Below are 16167 nucleotides of genomic sequence, written 5' to 3'. Positions count from 1 at the left end.
GTGTATTGGCTAGTGGTACTGACAGTGCTCAACTGTTCGGAGCTTAATATTTATGAGTGTTGGTGGGTACTTGTACTGCCGTTGTTTTCAAAAACCACAGCATATGATATGTTAACTAAGTAGCACATATTTTGTTCTTTAAAAAAAGACAGCGTAGATACGAGAGTGCTCGATAATAAAGCAAAAATAAAGTTAAAAACCTTGGCATCATCATTGATAAAGATATTCCATGACAAGCCACGTGAATAACACCATACAAGCTATCGTTTTGACAAAAAATATGAGTGTTCTTATTCACCACATATATATTATAGTCATTGTGGACTCGAGAGTGTTAAAGACTGAAAGTGAAAGGCAACAGTATCGTTGCCACGGAGATAAGACGCCTCATTTTCAGGGTTAGGCCGAAAGCGGATGTGTGTCTTTTTTCTTCCTGTTGGTCATCATTGCAACGTCATCACCCCCGCTCCCCTCCCCCGACACTCCCCTTAGCCGATTAGTCATCTCCATCCCATCTCGCCCTACGCCACCCTCCTCCGCCATTTCACTTCAGCCTCTCGAAGACGACACATCAAGTTGTACTAAAGAGGGACTATTTGAATTATATTTTTCTCCTTTTTCATCAAATTAAATCTCCACTTAAATTCAAAAATGGTAAGTCGACGTTTCATTATTATAGTCACATAAAATTTATAATTGAAAAGAAAATCATTGAGGATTTTATGAACCGACGTATTGCTAAGAAGAACAGCGTTGCGTTGCCGTTGATGAGCATTGAGCATGGGCCACGTTCCGTTTTTCATTTTGAGTTTGATTCTTGTTCTAATCATAATCACCCCCTCCCTCCCTAATTATCTCATGTAGTTATCGACCATTTAAACTGTAATAGTTATTTTATGCTCAGAGATATAAGTGGATAGATCGAGATTCAAATTCAAATCCCGGAACGCGGAAGTTGGGCTATCTGATTCTAGGCCACACGAGGCCGGTTGCCGGTTGGGTGAACAGAGACAGAGACAGAAGGGCTCTGACTTTTTAAATTCTGAGTGTGCCCTGAATAATCGACACACCATTTCCTCTCTAAATACCAAGTAGGTAGTCTAATGTTATGAAATTTATTTCAATTTGGATGTTTGATTAGGCACTTTGATAAAATTTTCAAACTCAAAATATCTTGATTTGACTCAGTCAGGGGGATGGGACTCGAAAAAACATAAAATTTGATACCTTATTTGTTTCTCTACGACCTACGGTTCCAGAGTTATTTATATTTTTCTACTGAAATTTTTTGTCAATTTTACAGAGAGAATCTGTGATCTCACTGCTGCCTCAAAACCAGCATCTCGCGGCTATCGGGAAATTTTGAGTCTTGCAGTCAACATGGCCCACTTATTGTTTTCAGTAATTTTGTTTCAATTAAAAAATAAATGGAAAGTGTTAGATATCATTTGAAGGTCAGAAAATAAGCTTTATTTTCATATAAATCATTTTCATGTATGGAAAGTATGGAAAAAATGAAGGATAAATGAAAATGGAAAAAAATATGAGGTTTTTGTCCTAAAAAGTGGGGTTGGTGGCGGGAAAAATAAAATAATGAGCGAGTGTATCAATTTTGATGAAATTTGGCAGAGATATTCTTCAATTAATTGTCTATCGATGTATGAAGTATAATTAAAATGTATCCATAATTTAAAAAGTTCTTGTAATTCAAAAATTTATAAATTTTTATTACATAAGCTTTCTGAGAAATACAATCAGGAATTAAGAATGAAATACACCGTTAGAAAGCTTGTTTTGTGCCCTTTATAATGATACCAAAATTAGTCACATAGGTTCACAAATAACGCCATGGTGACCAACACAGTAAAGGGTCAAAAATAAAGTTCCAAAAAACGAGTTTCACCTTACAGTGAGCCTATCGGCGGCCACTGGACTGGAGTTATCAAAGTGCCTAGTTTGATTTGTTCAGGATGGACATATGTCAGATAATTATTTACTGAACTTGTCCTGGTTATCATCTAGAGAAAAAGGACATTGGACAAGTTATTTCAATGTCAATGGTCAAGATATAGAATTAGAATAAAGATGTTGAAATAGTGGCCATTCCTCAGTTTTTATAAAACGGAATTGAAATGTTTGAAAAAGCGGGGGCCTTCCGAAAGCTCCTACGTTTCCAGTATTCTTGTTTTTTAAATTAGTTCTAGTAGTAGTAGTAGGAGTAGGGGGTTTGGGAGGGGAGAACCTTTTTTTTTTTTAAGTCTCCTTCCTCCCGCGGTACTACCGCAAACTCGGGTACCCAAATAATTTTGGGGTTTTGGGAGGGGGGAAACTTTTAAAAAAATGATTTTGGGTGTTTGGGGGGGGGGGGATTTTAAAAAAAAAAGTCTCTCCCCTCCCAAACCCCCACTACTAGACGTCTAGACTTCTTTTTTTTAAAGTTTCCTCCCTCCCAAACCCCCAAAATTATTTGGGTCCCAGAGCTTGCGGTAGTACCCTCTCCCACATTATAATTATATCCCAAACCCCCTACTAGAACAAGAATACTGGGGATGTAGGAGCTTTCGGAAGGCCTCCCGAAAAATCTTCCAAGTTTAGATATTCACATCTGTGAAATTTTTCCGGCTCAATTACCAAGGAGTCAGTCCTTGATAGTTGATGTTTCATCACCTGCCAAGAAGTCAAATTGGAACTTTTCAGCTGCATGCAGTAATTTCAGTCGAGCCTTGATTTGCGCGCATTCGAATCTCGAATCCCATCTCTTTCTTCCAATCATTCATTCCTTGTCAATCATTTTGGAAAGGACTGATTGGCATTTAAAAAAAAAAATGTTATGTCTTTTCATGAATTCCAAGACGTTTAAATCATATAAAAACAAAAATTACTGTTTTTGGGTTCAGCTGGGGAAGAAACAGTAGGATGAAGTGACAAATCCCTGCCAAGTCCTAGATTTTAAAATAAATAGGATTTCATTTGTTTTACAGGAAATTAAAGGCCTACTGCACACAGATACAATTCACGTAAAACATTTTTGTAACGCGATCAATCCTTGGCATTTAGTCGTAAATAGCTAGTAGACGATTTACCAACTGGCAAGGTCCGTGACAAAAAAAAGGAAATATGAGAGAGAGGAGGGGGGGGGGGGAAGGAAAAAATTAGTAAAAGAAACAGGTGTAGATAAAGAAGAAAAAATGATAGTGCCACTAATATCTGTCACTCACTCCATTCTCCGTGACTTAAGTGATGACGATTTGATTTACCAACTGGCACAGTCTGAGGCAAAGAGGGGAAATGAGAGAAAGAGAGAGAGAAAGAAAATGAGTATGAGAGTAAATATTAGACGTCGCTCCGTGGCAGTTAATAGTAGTCGTAGTAGATAGTTGACGATTGACCAACTGACACAGTCTGTGGCTGAAACTAAAAGTTAAGTGGGAATTATTGTTATATAATTTTGATAAATTTTATCTATATGAAAGTTACACAGAGCATTTAAAGGTTTTTAGAACCTACTGTTAGATCTTATAGAATTCAATGAAATTAATTAATGTAATAAAATTTAATTTAATATTTTATTTTTGAAACTAAAGTGACTGAAGTTTGTCCTTTAGCTTTGTTTGAAATTTATATCGCTCAGAAAAAAATTATACTCATACTCATATAATGTGTTATTTTTATTCTTTCCTCAAAAGCGTGAGTGCATCTCTGTCCATGTTGGCCAGGCTGGTGTCCAAATTGGCAATGCATGCTGGGAATTGTATTGTCTGGAGCATGGAATCCAGCCAGACGGCCAGATGCCTTCTGACAAAACAATTGGAGGTGGCGATGACTCCTTCAACACATTTTTCAGTGAGACTGGTGCAGGAAAACACGTCCCAAGGGCTGTCTTTGTTGATTTGGAACCATCTGTCGTAGGTAAGAAGTTTTTCTTTGTTATTGCCTGAAATGTAGGAATAGCTTTTGATATATGACTCATTCATGTTTGGTAGGGATACCACTTTTCCGGCTTTTAAGCAATTGACCGGATCCTCTGGCTTCTCCGCTGTGGTGGTCGGACGCAAGTCGGAACTTAATAAAAAATAATTCAGCACTTATCAATTTAGTTTAAAATCTGTCCGCTGTAATTTTTTTTTTTTTTTTTTAATTCTAGAATGTAATAAGTACCTGCTGTATTGTATATTAACAGTGCTCCACTTCGATACTTTTGACCTATACTCAACATAATAAATGACACATAGTGCAATTTTTCATGCGTCTTTACAAATTTGCATCCCAGGTTTGTGTCTGGTTCCTACAATAGTCTTAGAACAATTTTGAATAAACGGATGCCTTAATTGGTTTTGGGTCGCAATCGTTGTATTTGCATTCATTTCCAATGTGGATTGTTGCATCTGATGATTGAACAGTTGGAGTTTATGTCAATGTCGTAGTGGATAGTCTTTTGATCATAGGTAAGCGGGGGAAGGGATGGGTTGAATTTTTGTTCATCACAGGCGGGCAGTATCCTGAAATATGTTGTTCATGTATTCAACCACAGTGTGACAAATGATGATATACTTACCGCCCCAGTCTGAGTATCTGTGACTGATAGGTTTTTCTGACTACACTGGTGGAAATGCTGCTTTGATTTTGTCTTTTTATTTTTATTTTTTGTCTTCCCCTCCCCATTGTGTACTTATTTGTAGTATTATTATTAGTATCAGGGCTCTAAATTTTTCGCAGGTCTACAGAAATCTGAGGTTTATAGCTGATCCGTGGTTTCAGCTTCCGACAGCCATGGAATTTAGATAGAAAATGGGAAACATTTTTCAACATTTTGTTTCGTTGTAAAAGTGGTCGGAAGTTTTTGCTGTTCGTTTCAATTCAGCTCCCATTTTATATTTCTTTGATTTGTTAAGTTTTAATAATTTGATAGTCTCAGCAACCAATGTATGCGTATTTTCTTCAATTTATTGTATAATGTGGTGTTCGATTGTTGATCGCAGACATTTTCAGTGGTTTTCAAAATTTGGAGTTGAGACCCTTGGGGTATTGATAACCAAAGTTATGGGCTTATTGTTGTAATGGCAAACTCAATACTTTCAAACCAATGCAAAATATTGTCCATTCCAACAAGCCCATAATTGTGTCCTGTTATCAGACCTGCAAATATGTGCACATCGCGTTATATCTAATTATGATGTTAACCTCTTAAATTTTTGTGTTAATAGCCCCCTGCTGTCCATTGTTTTGCGACATACGTTGAAAGTTATTCCTGCCATTCTTTCAGTCTGTTTTTTGTATCTACAGGTGAAAACTAGGCAGGTCCTATTTAATGGCTTTTTGATTTGGTGTAAAACATTACAAGTACAAGGATGACTTTTACTCTTAGCCACAAACTTTTTTTTTTTGGTACATTTGTAATAGCTAGGTTTTAAAATTATATAGCCTTGTCATATAAAATTGTTTCTATTATCAATATATAGGATCAATGTATATATTGATTAACGTCACTCCTTGCCAGTTAATAGTAGTAAGTTGACGATTTACCAACTGGCACAGTCTGTGGCTAAAACTAAAAGTTAAAAGAGGGAATTATTGTTGTATAATTTAGATAACTTTTATCTATGTATGAAAGTTACACAGAACATTTAAAGGATGTTTTTTTCAAGTCTAATTTTTGGTAAAAGATTGATATAAAGAAGTTTTTGTCTTTTTTTTTGGGGGGGGGGGATGTTAGGTTTTTAACACTTTGATAAATAGATATGCTTTGTAATTTTTAAGGAAAAATTCAGATTTGTCATGCCAAAATCTTTTTAGATCTGCACTAATGAGAGCCAATTCTTGCATGTACTGCAAGTGTTGGGTGACAATATGTGCTATATAAAACCCAAAAGGTTACCCATGCATTGTCCTTTACTGGTCGGGTGCTTCAACCGTTTGGAACATTTTGTTGTTTGTTTGTTTTTTTATATACTGGCGGGCGTTGGGTTTTTAACACTGATAAAATGTAGATATGATTTGTAATTTTTTATTTTAAAAAAAAATGAAAAGTTCAGATTTGTCATGCCGAAATTTTATTTAGATCTGCACTAATGAGAGCCAATTCTTGCATGTACTGCAAGTGTTGGGTGACAATATGTGCTATATAAAACCCAAAAGGTTACCTGTGCATTGTCCTTTACTACTGGTCAGATGCTTCAACTGTTTGGAACAATTTGTTTGTTTTTGTTTTTTTTTGATACTGACACTTATTATATAGTTTGTCATTAGTTTTCCGTAATATAATCGAAATTCTTTCGTACTGTTTGCTTCATAGATGAGGTCCGTACTGGCACGTACCGCCAGCTGTTCCATCCTGAACAGCTCATCACGGGTAAGGAAGATGCTGCCAACAACTATGCTCGTGGTCACTACACTGTCGGCAAAGAACACATTGACCTCACTCTGGATCGCATCAGGAAATTGGCAGACCAGTGCACGGGGCTCCAGGGTTTCCTCGTCTTCCATTCCTTTGGTGGTGGCACCGGCTCTGGTTTCACCTCTCTGCTCCTAGAGCGTTTGTCTGTAGACTATGGCAAGAAATCCAAGCTAGAATTTGCCATCTACCCAGCTCCTCAGGTAAATGCTAATTTTGTTTTTGCCCCCAAAAAGTTTTACTTTTAAAAATAATTTGCTTTATGATTGCAGCTCATTTATGCAAATTTGTGTTGATGTTATGGACATATTCTTTTCTATACAGCAGTAGTTTCAAAATTATGTGCATTTAGAACCTGAGAAAAATACCAAAATTAGGTCAAATAGAATACGTTTTTAGAATACGTTTTTTTCTTTTTAAGATGCATATTCACAGTAATGATGAACACTTAGATATTTTTTTCTTGGTGGCTGTATGCTTTAATTCCAAAATAAAAAAGAACTCCTCATAAGGATTTACTGAAACTCAAATTTCATCACATGTTAGTGTCCCTGTAGTGTTGTGAGTAGAGTTCTGTATATACCTTATGATAAACTCAAATTATTCCACAGGTGTCAACAGCCGTGGTAGAGCCTTACAACTCCATCCTGACCACTCACACCACCCTGGAACATTCTGACTGTGCTTTCATGGTGGACAATGAAGCCATCTATGACATCTGCAGGCGTAACCTTGACATTGAAAGACCAACCTACACCAACCTCAACCGTCTGATTGGTCAAATTGTCTCCTCGATCACTGCTTCTCTGAGGTGTGTAGTTGTCTAGGTGTTAGATTTTGGTAATTTATTCCAGACTTGATCTTATTTCCTGTAGACATACATAGACGATAACAATATAATTGTTGCCTGAGTTCAGTTATTGGTAGTTGTGAGAAATGATTGGATTTTTAAAAATCTTTATTTTGATTCTATTTTTACTCCTTATTTTGACATTATAATTACAATAGTGATAATGACAGCATTTGTTTAAAGATCTTTGCCAAAGTCTTGGGCTGCTTTGCATTGTATTGCGTCAAAAAAAATTTATAGAAGGGGTAATGCTTTAAAATCCATTAGTCGCAGTCCAAAAGATGCTTTTTGAAGTTGGTGTTCACGAGACAAGGTTGCCAATTTTCCCTATATTTACAGAATTCAGTATGTTAAAACACCTCAGTATATTTTCCAATCGCCTTCTGAGTGGAAAAGAAGTTAGTACATAATGTCTTTTTACTGGAGTTCAGCACTCAGAAAGGGTCTGTCAATTGTTAACTTTTGCCTCCTGATTTGACAACCCTGCTGAGGTCATTGATCACAAAGGCTTAGGGAGAGAATTCCAGACGGTCAGTCCGTGTTTTTCAAATGATGCCGCAGAATGTCTGACGTTTAGAAAGTATATTTTGTCAGGCTGATCTTAGAGGTTGGTTTGGGGAATATTTATATATATATATATATATATAATATCTGTATGTCCTGAGAAAGAAGAAAACTTAAGGTCAGGTCCATCTCTGATTTTAATTTGGCAATTCCATTATCTATCCTTATTTCTATCAATCGTTTCAGATTTGATGGTGCCTTGAATGTAGATCTGACCGAGTTTCAGACCAACCTGGTCCCCTACCCACGTATCCACTTCCCTCTGGCCACTTATGCTCCTGTCATCTCTGCTGAAAAGGCCTACCATGAGCAACTGTCAGTGGCTGAAGTGACCAACGCTTGCTTTGAACCAGCCAACCAGATGGTGAAATGTGACCCCCGTCACGGCAAGTACATGGCCTGTTGTCTGCTGTACCGTGGTGATGTCGTCCCCAAGGATGTGAATGCTGCCATTGCCACCATCAAAACCAAGAGAACCATCCAGTTTGTTGACTGGTGTCCTACTGGTTTCAAGGTGATTAAAGACTTTTTGAAGTCCATTGTTTACCATTTCATAATGATAGACCTGTCTTCTCTCCTGATTTAACTGTAAATTTATATTTGGTTCTCAACCCCGTTTTCCCTTATTACATTATCCCAGTATTGAAGATGTATTTTGTTATTCCTGGAAAAATATCCACGACAGCCATCATCATCATTGTCATCGTATGTTCAATTAAGTTCCAGATTTGCCCTTGAATTGTTCTGCATTATGTCTGTGAAAAGCTTGCAGGTCTGTAGGGGGAGCTTTTTCTGTATAAATCTCATTTTGGGTCATACAGATGTATTCAATCATGCATGATAACCGTAACACCACATATTAGAGATGTTAGTCTCTGAGTGCTTAAAATACATTGGCGTTGTATTAGGTCAAAGCAAAAAACGAACTTGAGTATTTATATAGCGCAATATCCACTAAACGTTCTCAAAGCACTTTAATATTATAAGGGGTCACTAGCCAATAGCAACATTTAACATGGAGACACAACACCTGGTAGGCAGTCATATTGTTTGTTTTGTTTTTAGCGAGTCACGGCTGTTAATAGCCAGATGCTCATTTTACACCTGAGTACGGTGAGTAAAGAGCCTTTTTCGAGGACTCTTTTGTGCACTGCTCAAAGCAAGACTCGAACCTTCGACTTTCCGATCCGACGGTGAGTGTCCTGTCACAATACCACATAGTTGTGTTTATATTTACAAGTTTTTGGCAAATTATTCAATATTTTCTTATTATCTTTATTTAGGTGGGCATCAACTACCAACCACCCACTGTTGTGCCTGGAGGAGACCTGGCCAAGGTCCAGCGTGCCGTATGCATGTTGAGTAACACTACTGCCATTGCTGAGGCCTGGGCAAGACTGGACCACAAGTTTGATCTTATGTATGCCAAGAGGGCCTTTGTCCACTGGTGAGTATTTGATTAGATTTATGGCTATTAATTTTTGGCATAAATTGTGTTAAACTCCAATTACGGAGATTTAAAATGAAAATTTGTCAAAGCCATTCTTACTTGCGTAGTCCTCATCGAGTTATAGGGCGCAAAAGGCATCTACTAAGGACCTCCATTTCTGTTTGTCAGGGCCATTTTGATGGATTAAATTATAATAGTGAAGGTTCTTGCTAACCCATTGGAAAACTGGTGTACATCATAATATTTTATATTTGTCTTTGAGGGTCTTTAGTTTTTCTCTCTGAGATATAACAAATAAGTGTTAAAAAAGATAATGTCCAGTGAAGTTCAGCCCTACCTGTGAAATCTGATTATCGATTTTCTGGAAAAACCTAGATTCTACTAGTATACTATTTCAGGTTAGATTTATCATAGATTTGTTCATAACGACCAACTGTACTGATAAAATCAGGGTCTATCCCGATTTGGCAATCTGATGCAAATTTAAAGTGGAGAAGAGTTGGACAGTTTATATGTGTGGAAAATGTCCCTGGAGTATGCTTTTTTTATATTTTTAGACGAATTAAAACAAGGTACAGAAAAAGTCCAGATTGTGTTATATAACGGTCCAAACATTTTGTTGTTTAGGGTCATAGGGGTGCCCCGTTTTAGTGTCAGCTCTTTGAAAAATTGGCTACTATTTTAGTGGATTTTAAAGAAAAAAAGTTTTTTACTTTCAGTGGATTTAGTTCCAAGATTTTTAAAGAAGTGTTCTTGGTATCTTGATTCTAGTCTTTACTTTACAAACCATATTTCCTCTGTTTCCAGGTATGTCGGAGAGGGCATGGAAGAGGGTGAGTTTTCCGAGGCCCGTGAGGATTTGGCTGCTCTTGAGAAGGATTACGAAGAAGTTGGTGTTGACTCTGCTGATGCTGAAGGAGAAGAAGAGGAAGACGAATACTAATGACAAGACCTTCCTCTAGACGCATGCCTGTATCATTTCTACATAAATCTTGTCTTTGTGACTGAAGAAATTGGATGTTGCTATGCCTCAACATTCGTCTTTATTCTTGTGTTGGGCGCATTGTTTTGTTTTCTTACAAAGTCAATGATTAAAAGAAATGAATTGGCAAACCTGATAAAATTTTGTTTTCCTTTTATTTATTTGTCATTGTTTTTTCTTTTTGACACATAGATATCATTGGTCTAAGACAAAGATAGGATGATTTACGGTTTAAACCTTCTTTGTCAAGTCTTATGGATTTGTTTTGAATTTAGGCTACATATCTGGCTGCTGAATCGATCAGCCCCACTGTTTGTGACTTAAAGGTGATTTCAGACTAAGCATTTTGATTGTTTGCTTTTTAGGATCCTCTGAAGATCCTTATTTAAACTTGTGCCCTTTGTCTTTCTTTATCTAGAATGTTATAAATTATCTACTGTTTTTTACTGGCACTAAAATTGTTGCAAGTGCCGTAAAGTTCTTAAAGACAAAGACAAACATCCCCACAGGGTCTTGAAATATTGGCCTGCTAAGCTTATTACAGTCCACTTCCTGGGTGGGGATCCTGACCTCCCATAGTGGGCAGGGAGGTACTTACTGTGTCTTCTATCCCCTTATATCTATTTTCCGACATGCTTTCTGTCTTTGTCTTGGAATGAGATTACTTGGCCCTCTTCAGAGTCCTGGCTGGGAGGGAAACAGTCGAATGCATAGTTATTGTTTTGGGAGATGATATTTTTTTCCTTGTAAATCATCTCTTTGTTATGTTTCATATTTATTTTTTATGTATAATGTAAGCATTTGAGTGTATTCCTCTTTGTTGGATGTTGTGCTTGCGTCCGGATGAGACTTATAGGTGATCTCAAACTAAGTACATTGGTGGTATGCTCTTGGAATCTACATTTGATTCCTGTTTGTTCCTAGTTCCCCTTTTGTCTTACTTTTTCTTGGGTGCTTTAATTGTAGTTCCAGAACTTTTTACTGTCCCATTTTCTTCCTTTTTACTGGCGCTGATATAACCTAAATGTGTTGCAAGCGCCGTAAAACCCTTAAAAACAAAACGGTCCACTCCGGATAATCGTAACACCTTGGGGATCAGCGAAATTGTTGCAATATATTAAAGTCGAGTTTCCTGTCCATGATTGCGAAATTTTACACATATTGTTGTAAATTGTAAACATTGTTCTTAGGCCATCACAGACAGCGATTTGATGGAAGCAAAACCCATATGGCAGCCCTGTATAGATTTTGACAAGCAAAAGCAGCTTTGATACAACCAACATCTTTTTCAAATTGGATTACCTTTCACTCTTTTGTTCTCAACATTTTTAAGAGTCAAAGATAAGCCATGATGAGAGACAACAAGCTCTTACCAAACCCGTTGGTCACAATGCACAGTTGTTAATCCCAAAACAATGGGTATCATCCCTCAAGTCTCTCTTACAACTGTACTGTCTACCTGTTGTTTAGACCATGCCAATACTGCAAAATTCTTCCCACCTCTTTTATTTCTATTAGAGTGATGAGATGGAACGACGAGTGACCTCTTTCAGTTACCTGAAAGGGGTTCCTTATATTGGACAGGGGGGTACTTACTGTGTCTTCTATCCTATGTCTGTTTTTCAACATGCTTTCTGTCTTGGTCGTGGAATGAGATTAACTGATCCTGACTGGGAGGGAAATAATGAATTTATACATCCATGACACTACATAATTAGCATGGATACAGAAACAAAATCTTAGCACGGAACAACTCGAGACTTTTCCTGAAAGATGATAAATTTTCACAGGACTGAGTGCGTTCCATAGGCGTGGAGCAATGGATGAAAGTTTTACCAAAAGTGGATTATGATTATGAGGTGGTAACCTTTAGACTGAGATAATCTTAAATTTCGAGTGGGTTCATATTTTTTACTCAGTTCCTGCAAATATTCAGTTAGGTGCCATTCCATTCAGACATCTAAATCCATAGCACAATAACTAACTTAAATTCTATCTTAAACTTTATTATGTCTAGCGGCTTTATTTTGAATTTTTTGTAGTTGATGAATTAATCTGCTTTGACGGCCAATGAGAAGGGTATTACATACTACAATAATCTAATCTGCTAGTAATAAAAGAATTAACAATAACAAGCATCTTTGCAATATCCTCATCAATATACAGTGCACTCTGGATACGTCGACGTTGCCTAAGTCGATTTTTACCCAAGTCGATTTTTTTTCTTGGTCCCTCCCCCCTTCTTCCTATATAACATTAGTAAAAAAAAGAAAAACTCCACATAAGTCGATGTCGCTTAAGTCGATGTTCATATCACTCATGACTACAAAAAAAAAATCACGAATAAACAAGTATTTCCTTTGGTTAAAAAAGCTACCAGTAAGAATTTTCAGTGGTTAAGAATATCCGTGAACGATTGGTGCACATCGATGTGATGTAGGTGCTTTGCCTGACGTCCGTGTTCAATGTACATAAGCAGTATTGAATAACTTTAATTTCTCCATCTCAAATTTTACATTGTCGCAACTTCAAGTTCAAGGTTTTTTTGGTTCTAATCCCAGGCCATCCTATATAATGGCCCTCTTAATTAGTATCAATTTTATCAAGAGGAATTCAAGTCAAGTCTACAACTACAATGGCAAACCTATCGCGGAAAAGGAAGATTCGATGCATTTGGAAAGTTTGGTATGCGACAGAAAATCATCGCATAGGAAATTGGCATACCAGCTATTTCTGTCTCAACGATTTACAAGAAGCATGACCTTGACCTAGAGGCTCCTACCATTCCGCTTTTCGCGGAATAATTTCACTTAATTGGTATGCATTCCACATTCTCATCGAGGAAAATTAAAAAAAAAAATCTCTAGCGAAAAAAAAGTGAGCTCTGGCTTATTTCGTCATCTCCTATGGTCAATCAACACACATTTTGTATGTCTGATTAGTCTCTTCAAAGTGTGTGCTGCTGATGTCGGATAATATTATATGTTTGGGAGGGGGGTTGACCGAAGTATTATTATTATTATTGTGACTCCAATTCGTGAGGTCAATGACCTTGGTAATATTATATGTTGGCTTCAGTCGGTAATATTATTATTTGAGTACGGTCAGCTTCTTTCCCTATTTAATTTTAGCCCTGTGTCCGTGTGTGTGTGTGGGTACCGGCACGCGCGTTTGCTTGATTAGGTGTGTGTGGGGGGGGGGGGGAGAGGGGGGTCCTGACAAGGTTAAATCCATCCATTCAATGCTTTGCTCTCAGACGGCCAAGAGCTGTGTGTTCTCTATTATTATTTGACCCCATTCTTAGTCTTTAAGTACATTTTTACACATTTTCTATTTTTAATCATTTGAGTACTTTTGGATTGTCTATTACATTTTCTGTTGCAAAGTATGTCATAGTCAATAACAGTAAGTTGATTCCGCTTTTTTTTATATCTCAAATTCCGATTTTTATGTATTCTGATTCCTCTACGGGACTATTGGGGGTAGGAGCCTCTCATGACCACTACAGAGACCGCGCGATATGAAGGGACATACTTATTCTAGATTGGTTTGCTTTGTTCAAATGAGTTTTTGCTCATTTGGTTACACTCCGGTTAAGTTGATTTTCGGATAAGTCGATTTTTTTCTCGGTTCCCCTGGGCATCGTCTTATCCGGAGTCCACTGTAACACTGTGTGTTAGATCTATTTATAACCAACCCCCTTTGTTAGCCAGCGGCCAGCAGACCACAAGTTAGTCTTAGTGATGAGAGCGCGAGGAGAGAGGGATGACGCGAGACAGCTGGTCAATTTGGAGAAAGAAGAGAGAGGGCGGGTGGGACGGAGAGGGAACAACACGCCATTACATGCCTCAGGGGTCTAGTTAATATTATTATTAGTCAGCTCAGTCATTAAAACGCGTGGGAGGGTGGATACGGAGAACAGGCAGTTCGTTATGACCTTCCAGAGTTGTTTTTTTTTAGTGATGGGCAAGCACTTGCACTTCGAATAAAGAGAATAACGACTGTTCGAATTCGAATTAACCATGAATATTTTATATAGAAAAAGAAGAAAATAATTCATTACATCGTATTTTCTTCGATTTAAAAGATATTCGGTTAATCAGATTTCGAATTATCTGGACTGGACTGTAGTTGAAGTTGATGTTTTTTTTTTTTTTATGGAACGAAAAACGGTAAAGAAAATTAGCAGCTCAACATTCAGCGGATTTTTGTTAATTATTAGATACCTGTTGTGACGATTCTTTTAAAAGAAAAAAAAAAAACTTTTAAAAAATCAAGGGACGTTATTCCTACAGAACTATTACAGTTGCTTTTTATACCCGAATTGTTTCCCTTAGAAATCGAAGTGAAAGGATTTGTTTGTTCTGTTGACAATGCCACGCAGTCAACACAATAATGTATGGTATGTTCATGAGGAAGTGAATGAGAGAAGTTGCCAGGTTTCTGTACCAGCAAGAGGAGGCCCTTGGTGGCTGCAAACAGACTAAGGTCTAGAAGCTGTTTTACAGCGACACCTCACATTAGCGGGGACTTAACACCTGTCCCATATGTACACATTGCAGGCTGAGCGTTGTGCAGTGACGAGGAAACCAGGTTGGTTTGCGACTGTACAAGAATGCGGCAACGAATTCGTCGCCTGGATAAAGAATCATAATAATATTGTAATTGTATGAAGTGTGACAAGAAATCATTAAAAGCTGCCGCCACGCAGTATAAATCAAATTCGTATTTGACCTCACTGTCTCAAAAGACAATTATGAGGAAATTTTCTAGGAAATCGACTCACTCACCCATTCCGCATTCGACACTACCGATCAAAATTTACTTCCGACTAGACTACGTGATCAATTTTATATAAGTGGCACAGAGTTGTATAAGTTAAAGTTAAAGGAATAATTGTTTGAAAGAAAGTCGGTAATTATAGAAAATCGTGCATCCACTCCATTCATTTTAACGCGTGGAGTGCCTCATGGATCTATTGTCGGCCCCCTCCTTTTTACAATTTATACTGCTCCCCTTTCTGATGTTATCCACCTTTCCCATTGATCGTCATTTTTATGCTGATGACACTCAGCTATATACAAAACTCAATGATGATTCAGAGCTGACATCAGTATCTGTATGGAAAATTGTATTGCTGACATAAAGGATTGGATGAAACTAAACAAACTTAACTTTAATGATGACAAGACAGAAATTATAATTTTTTGAAATAGGTATCAACTCTCAAAAATGAGATACTAGTGGGTGAAATAAACCCAGTTCTTGTGTGTATTTAGATCAAGGGTTATCCATGGAAGATCATGTTTAAAAAAAATCTGTCAATGTTGTCACATAAGTCAAAAGAAACATTGGAAGACATTACAGTGGACTCCGGATAAGACGATGCCCAGGGGAACCGAGAAAAAAATCGACTTATCCGAAAATCAACTTAACCGGAGTGTAACCAAATGAGCAAAAACTCATTTGAACAAAGCAAACCAATCTAGAATAAGTATGTCCCTTCATATCGCGCGGTCTCTGTAGTGGTCATGAGAGGCTCCTACCCCCAATAGTCCCGTAGAGGAATCAGAATACATAAAAATCGGAATTTGAGATATAAAAAAAAGCGGAATCAACTTACTGTTATTGACTATGACATACTTTGCAACAGAAAATGTAATAGACAATCCAAAAGTACTCAAATGATTAAAAATAGAAAATGTGTAAAAATGTACTTAAAGACTAAGAATGGGGTCAAATAATAATAGAGAACACACAGCTCTTGGCCGTCTGAGAGCAAAGCATTGAATGGATGGATTTAACCTTGTCAGGACCCCCCTCTCCCCCCCCCCCCCACACACACCTAATCAAGCAAACGCGCGTGCCGGTACCCACACACACACACGGACACAGGGCTAAAATTAAATAGGGAAAGAAGCTGACCGTAC

At 37.4% G+C, this 16167-nt stretch overlaps 1 protein-coding gene and 1 non-coding gene across 2 annotated transcripts; both read left to right on the top strand.

Moving 5' to 3' along the window:
* Positions 1-10378, top strand: LOC144973477 (tubulin alpha-1 chain-like). Its single transcript, XM_078915956.1, has 7 exons — positions 1-654; positions 3687-3909; positions 6293-6594; positions 7003-7202; positions 7992-8319; positions 9089-9252; positions 10063-10378. Exons 1-7 carry the CDS (start codon positions 652-654, stop codon positions 10196-10198), a joined length of 1356 nt encoding a protein of 451 aa, XP_078772082.1. The 5' UTR covers positions 1-651; the 3' UTR covers positions 10199-10378.
* Positions 4533-4600, top strand: LOC144974277 (small nucleolar RNA SNORD31). The gene has a single exon (XR_013645683.1). It is a non-coding gene; the product is annotated as a small nucleolar RNA SNORD31 (small nucleolar RNA).
* Positions 10379-16167: the final 5789 nt, after the last annotated feature.

This window comes from Berghia stephanieae, chromosome 5, assembly GCF_034508935.2.
Source record: "Berghia stephanieae isolate SIO BIC M18660-M18661 chromosome 5, UCSD_Bste_1.3, whole genome shotgun sequence".
Taxonomy (NCBI): Eukaryota; Metazoa; Mollusca; class Gastropoda; order Nudibranchia; family Aeolidiidae; genus Berghia; species Berghia stephanieae.
Note: the sequence above shows the minus strand (reverse complement) of the source record. Positions and strands in the feature narration are given on the sequence as shown.